Raw genomic sequence first — 15,655 nt, forward strand, 5'->3', positions numbered from 1 at the left:
AAGGCGAGGACGTGTGTCTATCTAATATTCGATCACAATTAACCTGAATGTAAAAAGGCACGCGGGAAAGTGCACTTTGAGTAACCATTTGGAACAATTGAATAATATTTACCAGAAGGGCGCCGTGGTCACGTGTGGCAGTCCTCCAATGACGGAGCTTTGGAGTTGGAAAGTAATCCGCCGGCAACTTGGAACCCAGAGGAAGCTTCTGCCATATTTCTTCAGACATTTCTATGAGCAGCCTGCATTTCTTTACCTAGGATATTAAAAATATATATAATGGAATATGAAAAGACGCCAAACGACTGTGTAATCAGTGTAAGAGAAAGAGGGAGATGTGTTTAAACGGAGAAACAAACATTAGGAGAAAGGGGGGGAGACAGACAAAGCTTACACGCGCGGTGAGGAGCATTTCATTAGAAACTGGGCGCAGATTTCTTGTAATATTGTTACTCTCTTGACAGGACTCATTTTCTCGTTTTATTTTTGAAGGAACCGCCGCTCGCAGCCACACATCCTGAACTTTTTGGTGGTAGGTTTGAACAAATACGATGCGAGGATTTTTTTCCTCTGCGCTACAATACGCGTCTGTGAGGTGGAATAAGAGATGGTTAATAACTGGTTATAGATCACAGCTCATTATTCTGCTGAAGCTTTTCTAGGTGTAAAATTATTAAAAAAGAAATTGCGCTCCTTGTTTGCTTGTTTGTTTGTTTGTTTTTTCCCCAGTCAAACGCTATTATAAATAATGGTGCTTATTCGCGTATTTTCATTCTACTAGGGGCACTAACTGGAGTAAATCTGTTTCAAGTCTGTAAAACGAAATCATTACGCTTATTTTGGATAACTTAGTCTGAAACGCATTTAAATACCTATTATAAATCGGCGGGTTTTATAAACACACAGAGCGTGTGTTTATAACAGTGTAGCTTTGGCTTAATGGGATTCACTGGGAGTGGTCAAACAAAGACATGACAGTCATTGCCACACAAAGACAAAGGAGGCAATCGTCAAAGATGTTTTTTTTCTACAGGACAATTCAACGCATTTGCATTAATCAGGCATCACTGTACAGCATCGAGTCCACTGACGGTGGCTCCAGGAGGCAACACTCAAACACTATGGACATCTTTTGGAGGAATTAAATTCCTCCTTCTGCACGAAGGCGTGAACCCAAACATGAGATGCTCAGTTAAAGGCTCTTGCGCGCCTATTTGCAGCCACAGTGTCAAACATCCAAGACAACTGGGACTTAGCTATGAAGGCGTAAAACACCTAAATAAAATATGAATTTTTCAACTTCATTTTAAAACCCATAATAAATATTTTTTTCTAGGAGAAGTTATTTGGTATAAAAGCTACATCAATTGTGGCCTAACTGAGTTATACTGTAGGGAAAAAGAACTCATAAAACGTGTTTGTTTAATTCCAGCAATGCGCAATTTTATGCAAAACGGCCACATAACGAGAATAATGAATCTATCACAAAATTATAAATAGTGCTCCCTAAAACATGTTCTAAATGAGAAGGTTTGGGAGACTATACTGAATATTCCAAGCCAGTATTAATCTTAGCTGAACCATGTTTTGGATGTAAGCTCCTTCTGGTGTTTCAGTACAAAGCTGCAAAGCTGTCGAGAAAACCCTCTTTAGATGTCTCAGAGGTGATGGATTATGCACTCAGGGTTTGCGTGGAAAGAGAGGAGCCTTCCTCCTTCTCCGTTTCACCCCTGCTGCCACTATCACCGATGTTTTACCTGAACCTTTAGAGTGGTGTCACATCCTGAGATTTTTTATTTTTATTTTATTTTATTAGTTGAATTTATTTTTACGTAATGAAATATTTTATATGAAATCAAGGACACGAAACAACTGCTGCCATAGCACAATGCTTACAACATTAATATAATTTCAATTTGACTGCTGAGGCATTAAAAATGTTTGTTGACACTAAAAACTACAGTGTTGCTATTTCTTTTCCGCCCTTTTGAATTGTAGCCAGTTAAATAAAGTCTGTGGAAAGGTTTAGTACTTAAATTTAAATTGGCTAAAGGTTAAATTTGTCATTTCCACTGTGAGGTAAATGTGGGCCAGCAAAACTAAATAAACTGATAAAACCCTGACATATGTTTGTGTTTTCGTCTCACGCATAAATAAATCTATTATTAGTAGTAAAAGCAGCATTAGTGTTATTATCAGCTGAATAAGGCAGTGTACATCAGGACTGACTGAAAGTGGGGAAAGTAATTAAATTCGTTTTGTTTTCCTTACCTCACACCCTTGAACATACTCTCTGAATTGGAGATAGAATCTATGATATACTAGCTCAGCAAGACCATAATTTAGCTCCTCCGCGCCTCCACCACAATTCTCCGTGAACTCTGTTTGAACCGCCTCAGTGGCAATAAATCATTTTTCTCTCTCACACAAAAGCGCGCCGGTCGCTCTGGGTGTCAACCCTTTTACAATTCCTCCTTACCTTCTCCGCTCTCTCGCCTGCTGACACAAACAACCAAGGAAATTGTCTATAAACTTTTATTTTTCACAACAATAACGCAGACAGAAAATGGTACTGCAGAATATCCGCAGCTGCGCACAAACGGTGAAATCCGGCAGATGCAACACAATTACGTTTTTCTTTTCTGTCTTTCCCCATATATATGGGCACGCGGGAAAGTGCACACACACACACACACACACACACACACACACACACACACACACACACACACACATATATATATATATCTTCCATATAAGAAAAAAAAATCTATAAATAGCTCACAAAGCACAAAGGAAGCACGGATCAGTTAATGTATTTCCAGGGGACAGAGCTCCGCAGATAAAGGGAGACTGAGAGAGAGCTGGGGAGAAGACGTTAATGGGCAGAGGATGCTGTCGGTTAAAACGGTGCATACAAATGGCGCTGTCTTGGCAGAGCAAGGAGAAGATTTATGGGCCCGGTGCCCTATATTGCTGTAAACAATGCAGAGTGAAATGAAAAGACTAGAGTTTGCAGACTGCACTTCATAAGTGAGTAAAAGACAGACAATGACAATTTCCCAAACTAGTCCCGACTTTCCTATAAGCATGTGCATTAACATGAAGTATTAATTTGGGCCTAACTCTGATGTAAATCGTGGCCAGTCTGGAGAATAGAGACAAACCTCAGTACCGTACTGAAAAGGTGCAATTTAAAAGTGCAATAATTAAAATAACACTCAAAATATTTTTGCTTGTTTTTGAGTGTTTAGGCCTATCTATCTATCTATCTATCTATCTATCTATCTATCTATCTATCTATCTATCTATCTATCTATCTATCTATCTATCTATCTATCTATCTATCTATCTATCTATCTATCTATCTATCTATCTATCTATCTATCTATCTATCTATCTATCTATCTATCTATCTATCTAAACCTATATACAGAACAACCTAAAGGGGAAAACCTGAACGTTAACCCCTCCAGTAAGAAGATCAGGTGGCTTCAAGCTGTGGGGTAAATTTTACTGACATTGTTTGGATCCAGTTGTTAGCTTAGAAGGAAGTGTGCAAAAGTTGTCCTAAGTAATCATCTTTATCCTTTGATTAACAATTTCTACCCAAATGGGGTCTCTTCCAACAAGATCACTCACCCATCCACTGGGCACAAGGTCACTGAATGGTTTAGTGGGTATGAGAATGGTCTGACTCAAACTTTATCATATCAGAGCTCAAATCATCTGAAGACCTATGGGAGATTTTAGTGACCTCCACCGCACCATCATCCTCAAATCAAAAACTGGGCTTATTTTTCCAGCAGAGTTCAGGAGAATTGAAGGATCGATGCCAAGTTGCATAGAATCTGTTCCGGCGACTAGTACCTTACTAAGACATTTTATGTTGTTTTTTCCTTTAATTGATAAATATACATGCTTTACGCGGTATTTATTTGTTTACTTATTGTATAGTTTATTTTAAAGTCCTGCATCTTAGATAACAGAGGTCATTTGACCCTTCGCGTTAACATCCAATCAAATACAGTACACACAAAGTTAAACTGCAGCAGCAGCAGCAGCTGTCAAAGTGCTCAAAGTTCTGCATGATATGCAACTGGTGGTCACGCAAATACACCGGATAATCGTTTTCAGAGAACAAATCAAATAAAAACCGCATTTCGCTAAACTTCTGCATAATCATGGATCTATAGTCTCAGGATCGCATATTCAGAACACTTTTGCTAATGAAAAGCGAATAACATAATCATAACTCAATCTAGTGACTGTCTGGGCCCCTTGTGACACCTCTAACGGAAGAAAATGACTGTAATTTCGAAGGTCCTCAACGATGCAGCAAATGGGCTAATTAAATATTTCTCAGCGAGGCGTTATGATGACAGAAAGTATACTCGTAAGTTTATCCAGGCCATCATTTCCTGTGCGATGTCAACTCTACAGTGGGACACCAGTCCAAGCTGCTTCGTCGTCTCCTGCTTGAAATGTTTTCCAGCGCCGACACTAAATCATTTTTAACATTTCTGATGGCTTTTTAAAATCTAGTTTTATGTAAATTAATCAAACTCTACCTCCACCACGCATGCGCGCACACACCAGGCCGATGCATTTGCTCCCTTGAGTGAACGGATAGGAGAGAGATTTACGGATTTATGACACACCCACTGCTGGTCAATGTGAGACAGCCTCTCTATCCCTGGAAAATAGCAGCATGACCCCTGTTTCAACTCTCAGCCTTTATGCAGCTGCCATGGCTGCCGTTTAAACACACTACAGGATAACAATGCACCGGCCCGGACCTTTTATGACAAACCAAAGTGACTGAAGAAGACACTCACCTGGGACGAGTTTGAAACAGTTTGCACTTAACCCGGCGCAGACAACAAAAGCAGGCAATCAAGCGCGCAAGCGTCACAACACAGGCGCTTCCGTGTTTCATATTTGGTTTTGTTCAAACATTTCGATTGGTGTTTGTGTGCAAAGTTCTTCTTTTTTCATACATATATCTTCACAGAGAAAGTCCTCGCCTGAGGTGCTCGTAAAGCACATGCAGCCTGCAGCAGTGCAATGTGAGCTGAAATTCATGTGTGATTCAACAGTCTCAAGTCAGAGACGAAACCAGTTAGCTGAGTAGAGACTGAGGAATTTATACACTCAACTTCAAACACACAAAATGCACCAGATCCCTGAAAGGCGGTGAGTTTAACAATAACTCATATCAAATGAATTCTTCAGATTCAGCCCGGGGGGCGGGGGCAAAATAATAAAGGCAAAAAAGACCATGACCTAAAAAGCTGAATGGAGTGAAACCAAAAATACTTCATTCTAAACTTAAAGAATTAAACTGCTATCCATTCGTGTAGATCTTGTCACAGGTAAGGCCGTATTACTTTGAAGTTTACGCTCTTTCTTGGATCACGTGAGAAGAGAAAACGAAAATATTTGTGTACGCGATGATTCATTTTCTATCGTTAAATTTAATGCAGTTAAACATTTGTGTTGCTATGAGGAAAAGTTTCCATTGTGTATAAGAACAAAGTTAAAAAAACAAAAAGCAGCAGAGTGACACTGATTTATGACTGACTGGCCTTTTGTTTGAATAGCAATAATATTAAACCGCACGTTTTGTTTATTCCCATAATAAATCAGACAACGCCTAATACAGGTGTATTAGTTAAATCCCTGGCAACGCTAAGTCAAATTGTGCCTCATACACTCTCATTCCATTTAACGCAAATCTTCAGTTACAAGAGCTCAAACAAAGAGGGACATGTCGTCATTGTTCGAAGTGTAATTCGAGCTGCACCTGTACAGACACGATGAGGAGGATGAATTAACACATAAACAACTGACAGACGGTGAGATTAGTTTGGCTTTCAGTGTCAACTGTTTATCCTGGAAGACGGGCTGTTGAATATTTTTCCATCAACGTTGAATATTTGGTTCACACCAGAAAGATCAAAGCGCTCTAACACGCTGAAATCTGCCTGCAAAACCGGATAAGAGTGATTTGCCCCATCAATAATATCTCAAGTGTTGACATCATCGCTTATATTTTCGAGCATCTTCTACTTCTAACAAAACTTAATTAGTAATCTGTTCTGAAGTTCGCTCTCCTCTGTGTCAGGGAAAAAATGCATGTGGCTAAAAATACAAGTTTGGGGAAGTGCCGAGCCTCCATGGGAAGTTTGAAGGTTTTTGAAGGTCTTTGTCCATAAACTAATCAAAATGACCAACTGTCCCAGTACTGTCAGAAACATCTATAATTGGCAGCTCACGTCTGAATGTAAGCGCTGACCGGAGACCAGCTATTCTCTTAAGCCACACAGGAGTCATGTGACTGCATCAAGAGACACTCTTTTTAAATGCTCCTGTTTGGGTATGGGGTCTTCAGGGAACTAAAAGGGTAGTTTTGTTTACATCTTATTTATAATTTCAATTTAAAAAAATAACTTTTTAAATACGTATACAAAACAATATTTCTTCCTTTCCTTCTTTTCTCAGACAGACTTAAAAAAATATTTATATATGTATGTTGCCACTCCATTAACTGCAGTAAAGGTTACCACAAAACTTTGCCACTTTGATTTGGAAACGACTTCACGGGAGATCGAAAGATTGTTAAATTAAAGAAGAAGGTGTCTGTGTGGAAATCCTGCAATTCTGCTGGATGCAAGGAAGAGAACCGTCCGAGAGTTCAGCCCTGTCCAGTGTCGTCGCCCCCACCCCGCCAAATTAACAAAAGAAGAAACACATTGAGTGATCCCCCGCAGCAGGCCTCTCTATCGGCACAACGCAGAAAAGAAAGCCGAGGCCGAAGGGGACCAGCGAGGGCGCACACAGAAGGTACACGTATAGAGAGTGAGTTGGGTCACAGGGTTGGAGAGGTCGGCCATCCAGACTGAAATGAGCCTAATGGGACAGAAAATGTGTCCCCGAGGTGAACTCGGCCTTCTACCATTTCGCCCCCAAACTTCAATAAAGTACCTTTTCAGCTTCGCGACATGGAGGCGACAGGGCCTAGAAAGAGGCTGGAGGGATGCTGGGACTGTGGCGAGCACATTAATTTCTCTAATCTGTCCAGCAACATAAAGGCTTCTGGATTCATTTTTCAGCGCCGTCTCACCACTATTCTACTGCCTATCCAAAGCCCTGTCCAAAAAGTAGGTTTGAACCTCTTTGGTCCAGCTTAAAGTCCAACTTAACTTTCACATTTGTGGGAAAAGCAGTCAAATAAAAAGAAAAGTGGCATAGGATGCGACCCCGTCTACATAATATTTGATAAGATCAAAACTGGTTGTTGTCAGAGCTGTTTTCCAGAACAGAGCACAAAGCTCTATGGGGAAAGATTGATGATGGAAAATACCTCATCCTTTTGTGCTCTTTTGCCTCCCACTACGCGAGGCATTTTATAAGGCCTATTCATGTCACAATTTCAATAATCTATCAAATTCTTGCGCGTCTTTGGACTCAAGCCATTTTTAAACCGAAATCCTTCTTCCCAAAAAAAAAAAAAAAGAAAAGAAAAAGAAAAAGAAAAAGGGGGGAAAAATGGGAGACAAAATGAAAGCACTTCAGGCACTTCAGTTGATGATTCAGTTAAAAAGACTTTCTTCAAATTATTGCATCAGTCCAGCAGGTTTTCAGCAGCAAAGAGTCCTGCAGTGAGTTGGTCCCCCTGCCAGATGAAAGTCGCACGATGACGTTGCACAGAGACGCCTTAGCGCCGTTTTTGAAGTTTCTACAGTCTCGCGAGCTGCAGCATACTACGGAGGCAAACTGCCCACTGGGGAGTCAGCAGACAAATGAGCCAAAGTGTTTATACAAGCAAGAGTCAAAGAGTGAGCAGACAAGAAAACAACAGCATTCCTTTTTGTGGAGAGGGCACTGCTTTAGATCAATTTAAAAAAAAAATGTTTAAAAAACAAAACCAAAGGTAAACTAGTGTACTTCATCAGCATCTTCACTCAGATATTTAACGAAGACCACACGACGCATTATACTGAATCTATCGGCAGATCACGACTTTATTTTTTTTATTCATTTCACATTTGAAAACCCAGTCGCATGGCGCAGAGGACTATAGAAAAGCAGGGCAACCACTATTGTTACAAAATGAATAATTTCACAACAATCTAAAATCTCTAACACATTGCAAATGTACTCTAAATTAAACGCATGCATCTTTGTGTTCAAGTCAGGACGAAGGAAGCGAGTAGCTTCTTTTGTAGCACTGGCAGAGGCAGTGCAGTGTGGACTGGAGGGCCTCAGTGGCTTGTCTAATTGAATGCCCTTCAGACTGATGAGGTTGCACGTATACTGCACAGCGCAAACTATTTCATTTTCATATTTCAGAAATAACTTCAATCCATTATGAGTGAAGCTTTAACACGCGCACACACACACACACACACACACACACACACACACACACACACACACACACACACACACACAGTGTCTGTACACATTGCAAATATAAACACGCAAAAAAGGGAGCTGCAGGATTGACAAACACAGTTTAAAAACACAGTGATTTTTGTTTCCCTCGTGAAATGTCCAGTATTCACACATCTGTACACTTTTAAGGATCTCCTCCAATTTGCAACAGTAGACCTCACCTTACCTAAAATGAACTTGGAACAAACGTATTTAAAACTAGTAGACACTCACTGTTTTATTGACCAATATGATTAGCACAAGTACACTAAACTCCGTTTATTGCATTTCACAATAATCTGCTTTGAACGGTCTAAAACACAACATCAACACTACAAAACTAAATTGCAAAAAATTGAAAAAGAAAAAGAAAAATCCTGTTTCTGAAATACACGAGGTAATTCACACATTGTTATTCTCCTAAACATACAAGTTCAAGATCAATGGTGTGTTCCAGCTTTCTTTTTTATATACCAAAAATAACTATTATTATAGTGATTTCCTTCCAGTGTTGTTTGAAATAAATAGATTGTGCATTTCACCTTGGGCAGCAGGGCAAAAGAATGGCCCACAATAACATTTTGATAAAATGTATATTTTTTTCTACTTTTTCATCCTTCATTCAAAACATTTTTTAATAAAAAACATCATTTTAATTGAACTTCAAATAAATTAAACCCTGTGTCACGTAAAAATAATTCATCGGTATTCGCAGTAATCCATGCTATATAACATGCATTTTATATAACTTTGGACTTAAAGGAAACCGCACAAGATAGCTACGAAAACAAAATATATAAGTGTTCTATAAATAACCAGTTCTTATTCTACCCCCAGTAATGGTTCGTGGTTTTATAACCTGGTAATATCCTCGCCATGCTGAGCTCCGGTAAGTTCGTCGGGGGCCCCGGTGTTAGTGGCCGAGGCAGCGGCAACAGCGCCGGCTGCTGAGCTTGTGTTGGACCCGGAGGAAGAGGAGGAGGATCTCACTTTGGTGTTCGGGAGCCTGTGATCCTTTTTCCATTTCATCCTGCGGTTTTGAAACCAGATTTTAATCTGCCGCTCGGAGAGAACCAGGGTGTGTGCGATCTCGATGCGCCTCCGCCGAGTTAAATATCGGTTATAGTGGAATTCCTTCTCCAATTCTAAGACTTGCTGCCGGGTGTATGCTGTCCTAGACCGCTTGGGCTCCGTCCCATTGTAACCAGAGTTCACTGGAAGAAGGAGAAGAGGAGAGAAAGGGAGACAGAGAACGGAGGAAAGGAGGGGTAAACAAGAATGGCCTCAACTGAGATATGGCTGGAAAGATTTATTGGTTATGAATGTTTAGCTGTTTGAGAAATTTAAATGGGAAGTTAAGAACTTCTCAGCGTAATGAGAGGACACTCACATCCAACTATGAGCTAAATTATTAATGCAAGATTACAAAGCTCAGATTTTTTTTCTTATTCATTTCTCCCCCTCTCTCCATCGCGCAATACATAACAGCAGAAGCCACATGGTGATACGGCTGCCCTGAGTATACCTCGGCTATAAAATTTATGGTGGGTGTAATTACCAATGCCGAGTCGTAAATCCGCCTCAATTGTGCCATTTCAAAGGCTTCCCTGCTATCGGAGCAGGGGCTGGCAACGAGATGGGAGTCAGAGGGACTGATAAAGGGAGGGAAGGGGAGAGAGGAGCATGAGGAGTGCAGGGAACATAAACACACAAGTTGCCTACCAGTGCTGACGTGAATTTTCTTCATCCATGGGTACACCACAGGCTGTTTGGAGGAGGCTGTGCTGTTTGGATGCTCCGGGGTAGCTTGGTTGCAGGCGGAGGTTGCGGCCGGTGGGGTGGCGGGGGACATGGACAACTGTGGGGTTTCACATGAAGCAGGTTGCCCTTTCCCTGTCAGTAGATGCGCAGAATGGGGTATTCCATGTCCCCTTGGCGTGTCAGGTTCAGGGATGCTTGCACAGTTAAACTGGCGCTCTTGGTAGCTCGCCCGCGGAGGATATAACTCCTGATGGTGATGCTGGTAGCCAGTGTCCCTTGCGCGGCTGTAATATTCTGGACTATGCTCGGGGATGTAGTTATTTTGCGAATATTCCTCGCATGGAGGAAATTTCGGATCAATGTAGTTAGACTCCATCAAATACGAGCTCATGATCATTAATTTCTGGAGTGGAAAATAATTTTTCTAGCTTTGTCGTTTTTCTGCTCCATAAAGCCCTCCTACTTGCGAGCAGCCCTGTAAAGTTACTTTTACCACGTGACCCAATGGCCCAATAGCAGGGTAAGAGGTAGTTCCCGGATAAGGAACCAGAGGTATTTAGCATACCTACAGTCGCCATTGTGGGCACAAATCTTTCTCTCTCGCTCTCTCTCTCTCTTTCTCTCTTTCTCTCTCTCTCTCTCTCTGGCTGCGTTACCAAGGCAATTGATCTTGGGGACAAAACTAGTAGCTAGTTGCTGACCAAGGAAAAAATATAACAGGCAAATACAGTGGTCTCAATTATTCAAAGGGACAAGGATGAGGTGCAACAACAAACCAGTCATTGTGTTAGTTATAACACCTGATTAACAAAGACTGTCTCTGACAACAAAGCTTCAGCTGTGACACAGCCCAGGGTTGTGTCACATAAATTCTTTCTTTCTTTCTTTCTTTCTTTCTTTCTTTCTTTCTTTCTTTCTTTCTTTCTTTCTTTCTTTCTTTCTTTCTTTCTTTCTTTCTTTCTTTCTCTCCTATAAAACATTTCAGCAGTAACATAGGTAGGTCAGTGGAGAGGTGGAGAGGTGAATGGTCTCCAGCTTTTGAGGAGATGAAGACTGATCATTTGTGGTGCTGGACAGAAGTGGACAGAGAGAAACAATCTGCCTCAGTGGCAGGTTCTTCAACAATGAGAAATTTTGGTCTATCTATTTCGAATCCATATTAATTTCTTTAAAACTACACACTTGTATGGATTTTTTCAGCTTTTAAATGAAAATTGGTAAGAATAATCAGAATCAGAATGCTTTATTAATCCCTGCGGAAATTATGTGGCCACAGTAGCTCCAAGACAGTAAGAACAGTAACTAACTAAACTAAATTAAATAATACAGTATATTACAAAATTACAAAATATAACAAAAAAGATTTAAAAGATACAAATGGCTCAGTTATGAATATCCCAGTATATAGCATTAAGACTGGGACTGAATTACAGAAGGATTCTGTATCTGAGGTTGCTGCTTTAAAGTCACAGTAGCCAAAATCTGTTGGAACAAAAGCTGCAAAATGCTTTACAACATAAAAGATTTTAAGAGTGCATCCATGGTGCTTCTATTCTATCCTACAGAAAGACAAAGCTAAACTCTTTTAATCTCTAACCTTTGCTTCCATAAGGCACAACACAACAAAGCAACCATAGAAAACAAAACATTGCATAAATCCAAATTTGAATATAAACCCTGACATGCCACAGACGAAAATGTCATAGACACAACAAAACTGCAACACAAATGTGGGCTAAGCAGGCGTCAAACATCCAACTGATCAAACTTACATAATATCACTAATATGATGTCACAGATCAGGGGCACACAACCCTGCAGAGAAGCATTCACCAGGAGCTCACAAACCAGCCAGCAGTGAAACTACATCACTATTATGTCACAGAGCAGAGGGTGTAATGAGCTGCTGATTTAACTGCAGGACCAGTATTGTGTCACTGTGAAGTTGCTGCAGACAAGAGAGTCTGCTGTACACACTCTTGACTAAGTGAACATCTGTCCTAAATGCAGGATAGCAATTCATGACACGTGTAAATAGAAATCAGCCACCAGTCCTTGTGATCTTGAGTGGTGCTAATTCCCTCTTCTTCTGACTGCAGTTTTACAGCTTGAAAAAGCCCTTATCTGTTACCTGGTGCACATGTTTCTGAGCTTTGTAATGGCCCAAATAAAAGCGCAGGAACAATCAATGAACAGCATCTATGTGAGGAAAAACAACACTGTTAGGCAGATGAGACAGGCCATTGAAACTACAAGAAGTGCTGAAGAAGAACTGCAGAATGCAACATCCCGATGATTAGTAAACAAACATGGTTACGCAATGCTTCAAACTAGAATTTAAACAGTAAAATACAAACACTGAAAGTATTACAACATTTTCTTTTGTTCAGCAGCCTTTAGGCAAATCCACCCTGAAAATGTTGCATGCTAACCCTGGCTGAAGCATGACCATGAGCCAAGGCATACAGCACTGGTGGTCTGTTGTTTTATTGTAAACTGATACTGCCTGGGTGTATAAACTTGTCATGTGCTGGAAGCTTCCCATTGTTTTCTCAGAGTCAGCTGTAGGCAGACAGAGTGAAGTTAACCTCCCTATCACCTCAACACCCCCATGTTTCACATATATGTCTTCAGGTGGAGAGTAATAATAATAATAATAATAATAATAATAATAATAATAATAATAATAATAATAATAATAATAATAATAATAATACAATGATATATTTCCATTCAAACCATCACATTACAAGTTAAGCATCTATTTTCACAGCAGCAGTTAATACGGTTAAAAACGACGTGAAATTGCTTATCATAATTCCGGCTGTACTGTTTGTAAAGAATGCGCACGACATTTCTATTACCCCTAGTGAGGATGTTAGAGGCGTTTTATAGAGCAATAAAAGCCGTAAATCAGTCACTTTTAAACGACCCCTGGTTCCTAACGTGTTTTACAGGGTCTGACACAGTAGTAGCCGCACACTGCACGTTCTCTGTGGCCTACCTACACAATCTGTGGCTGTCTGAGCTATGAATACACTTTGTGACAGCGTTATTGCACTGCCAGAGCCCGTGGATGGGGTGGATGCAGGCTGTATGTATCATCGTTGATGCTTGTATATGCAAAAGCAGGAAGAAAAAAAATGCCAGAGAGACGTGAAGGGAAGCAGATGCAGAACAATTCATCGACTGGCGTGGTATTTCAGTTGCCCATGTATTCCTGTAGAGACGTATTTGCGACTGCTTGTACTTCACACAAATTCGGTTCTACAGGGTATACATATAGACAACTAATGTGTTTTAGGTTAGACACTGTAAAAGGTCATCTGCCGGGCAAATATCTGTGGCAAGCAGGTTATCGTGCATTTCACAGTCGTGTCACAAGAAGCATCAGAGTGGAAATACCACAGAAAGCGTGCGTCAAAGCGGATTCTGTTTATCAGGATTCAAGAAGCAAAGCCACAAACAACCCCACTCCTGCTATGGATACATCTACAAGCAAGGGAAAACACACATTTTAGGTCCTTTCTCTAAAAATAAAATATCCGTGAGTGCACACGTATGCCTACACACACACACACACACACACACACACACACACACACACACACACACACACACACACACACACAAAGCATAAAGACGCCGTACGCAGAGAACAGAAAGGGTCTCTTTTCTCAACATTCAGCCTCTGCCTTTGAGGTGCCTCCTATATGAATATTCAGCTACAAACACGAAGGATACAAAGGGACGGCGTGACAGCACACATGAAAAATAAGTTTCTATTGTTCCCAACCATTTCTTCTGCTTGCTATTACCATACTGACCGCTCGGTAACCTTTCTTGCTGCCACTCTGGAAGCTAATGAGAAAAGCCTCGGATGAAAAATGCAATATCAGACATGTGACCTGTTTCGGGGTTATTAAAAACAGCAAACATGCTCAGATTGTGAATCAATGGAATTGATTAGAGCGGTGATGCACAGGGTGCTTCAAACACTGTCAAAAAACATCTCAATCTACATATTTCTCCGCCAGCATCCCGCGCATCAATTTGATTTTTTAAAATTGATTAACAAAGCCTCCCGCCCCAACACACACAGTGAACTCCCGAGAAGTGGTAACAAAAAAATCTAACTCATATTCATTTGGATTTTTTTCATATTCTCATCAAAAGACATGCTGTTTGTCGTGCACACAACCAGTGTGAAAGGAGCTACATACACACCACCTACTCCCTCTCGCCCCATGCGCTCTGGCGGACGCATTTTAATATTAGTTAGACAGCCTGACCCGCGTTTCACCCCTCGCGTTTGACTGGTTCCAATAGTTCACTGCCAAGGATTATTGATGGAGAGACAGCAATGAATTCTTTCTCCCCACAAATGGCTTTCAGATCGTGCACCTAGTTCAATAACTAGTTATAATGTAGAAGTACAAAAAATGAGGCCCTCAGGCAGACTAATTTGATGTTTCATTTGTTCATTTGAGAAATTAAGCTTTCCCTTTTCCTCCCCTGCAAAATAACAGCCTTACAAGCGTGTTCACACATGTACATATGTAAACAAAATAAATCTGTGCAAAACTATGTGGAGGTCGTTCTGTCCACGCAGTGCTGCTCTTTTTCTTTTTTCTTTTTTTTAATTTGGTGGCCGAGTACCTGACCTGGATGCAGACAGTGCAGCAATATTGTGCTCCCTGATGAAAACGGTTACGATGCGCTTTTAATCAAACTCTTAACCTAATAGCCTTTCCACGTTTACTCTCCCCAGGTGTAATAACGTTAAGCTGTATCGTCCAGTTAAAATAAAAAGTTTTAATGAAGTGCAGACAGACTGGAGACTAGTTGGATATGAATACTCTTTAAAAAGCAGCAGCCAAGGGAGCAGAGGCGGTTTCAGAAACCAGATTCCTCCTATAAACAGTTGGTTGGTTTCGAAGCAATGATGTGGTTCATAAGACTCACTGCGCAGTTAAATCCGGCTAACTGGCACTGCAAGAAGTTGAGAGGATAGGATGGTAATTCCATCTTAAGTTTTTGTTTAGGCGTCCAATGTTGGAAATCGTAAGAAACGAGACACAGAACATAACGCCAGAGTGTCTGGATAAATTAAGTGGAAGTGCAGATATTAAGGTGGTTGCTGTCATTGAAAAAGCAACTCCGCCAGACAAGCTTTACTCTCAAATAAAGGTAGGCAGATAAGCGTGGGGCAACGCGTAACACTTACTATTAAATCCGCAGTCTCACTCACGTTGGCTCGTTGAAATGCCTGAAAAATAGAGAGAAAGAACGAAAAGAATTAAAAGGGTAATCATGACAAAATGGTTCATAAAGGTCCATAAAAAATGTCCTCATTAAGTGACAAAATGAATTTTTGCACCCAAACTGCAAAAATAAAATTCTCGAGGAAGAAATTAGCTTTATAATTTGTTCAATTAATATTTTATTTTTAAAA

The 15,655-nt window shown here is 40.5% G+C and overlaps 1 protein-coding gene across 2 annotated transcripts; it reads right to left on the minus strand.

The window, feature by feature from the left end:
• Positions 1-141: 141 nt before the first annotated feature.
• hoxc4a (homeobox C4a) lies at positions 142-14,035 on the minus strand. 2 transcript variants are annotated; one of them, XM_085258866.1, is made up of 3 exons: positions 10,162-10,597; positions 9,299-9,653; positions 142-256 (listed from the first exon to the last, which is right to left on the minus strand). In XM_085258866.1, the coding sequence occupies exons 1-3, from the start codon at positions 10,595-10,597 to the stop codon at positions 253-255; spliced, it is 795 nt and encodes a 264-aa protein (XP_085114992.1). In that variant the 3' UTR covers positions 142-252. The 2 variants fall into 2 exon arrangements, with proteins under 2 accessions (XP_085114992.1, XP_085114990.1); XM_085258864.1 differs by lacking the exon at positions 142-256 and having other exon boundaries at positions 7,054-9,653; positions 10,162-14,035.
• Positions 14,036-15,655: the final 1,620 nt, after the last annotated feature.

This window comes from Mchenga conophoros, linkage group LG20 (assembly GCF_057382185.1).
Source record: "Mchenga conophoros isolate Kocher_MC1m ecotype Shallow Benthic linkage group LG20, M_conophoros_male_GT1.1, whole genome shotgun sequence".
Classification (NCBI taxonomy): Eukaryota; Metazoa; Chordata; class Actinopteri; order Cichliformes; family Cichlidae; genus Mchenga; species Mchenga conophoros.

Excerpts from the sequence above, each read along its gene's own strand:
- hoxc4a (XM_085258864.1), bottom strand. The coding sequence starts at position 10,597 with ATGATCATGAGCTCGTATTTGATGGAGTCTAACTACATTGATCCGAAA. Across the intron at positions 9,654-10,161 it reads GAAAATTCACGTCAGCACTG|TGAACTCTGGTTACAATGGG; the intron begins GTAGGCAACTTG and ends TCCTTCTTCCAG.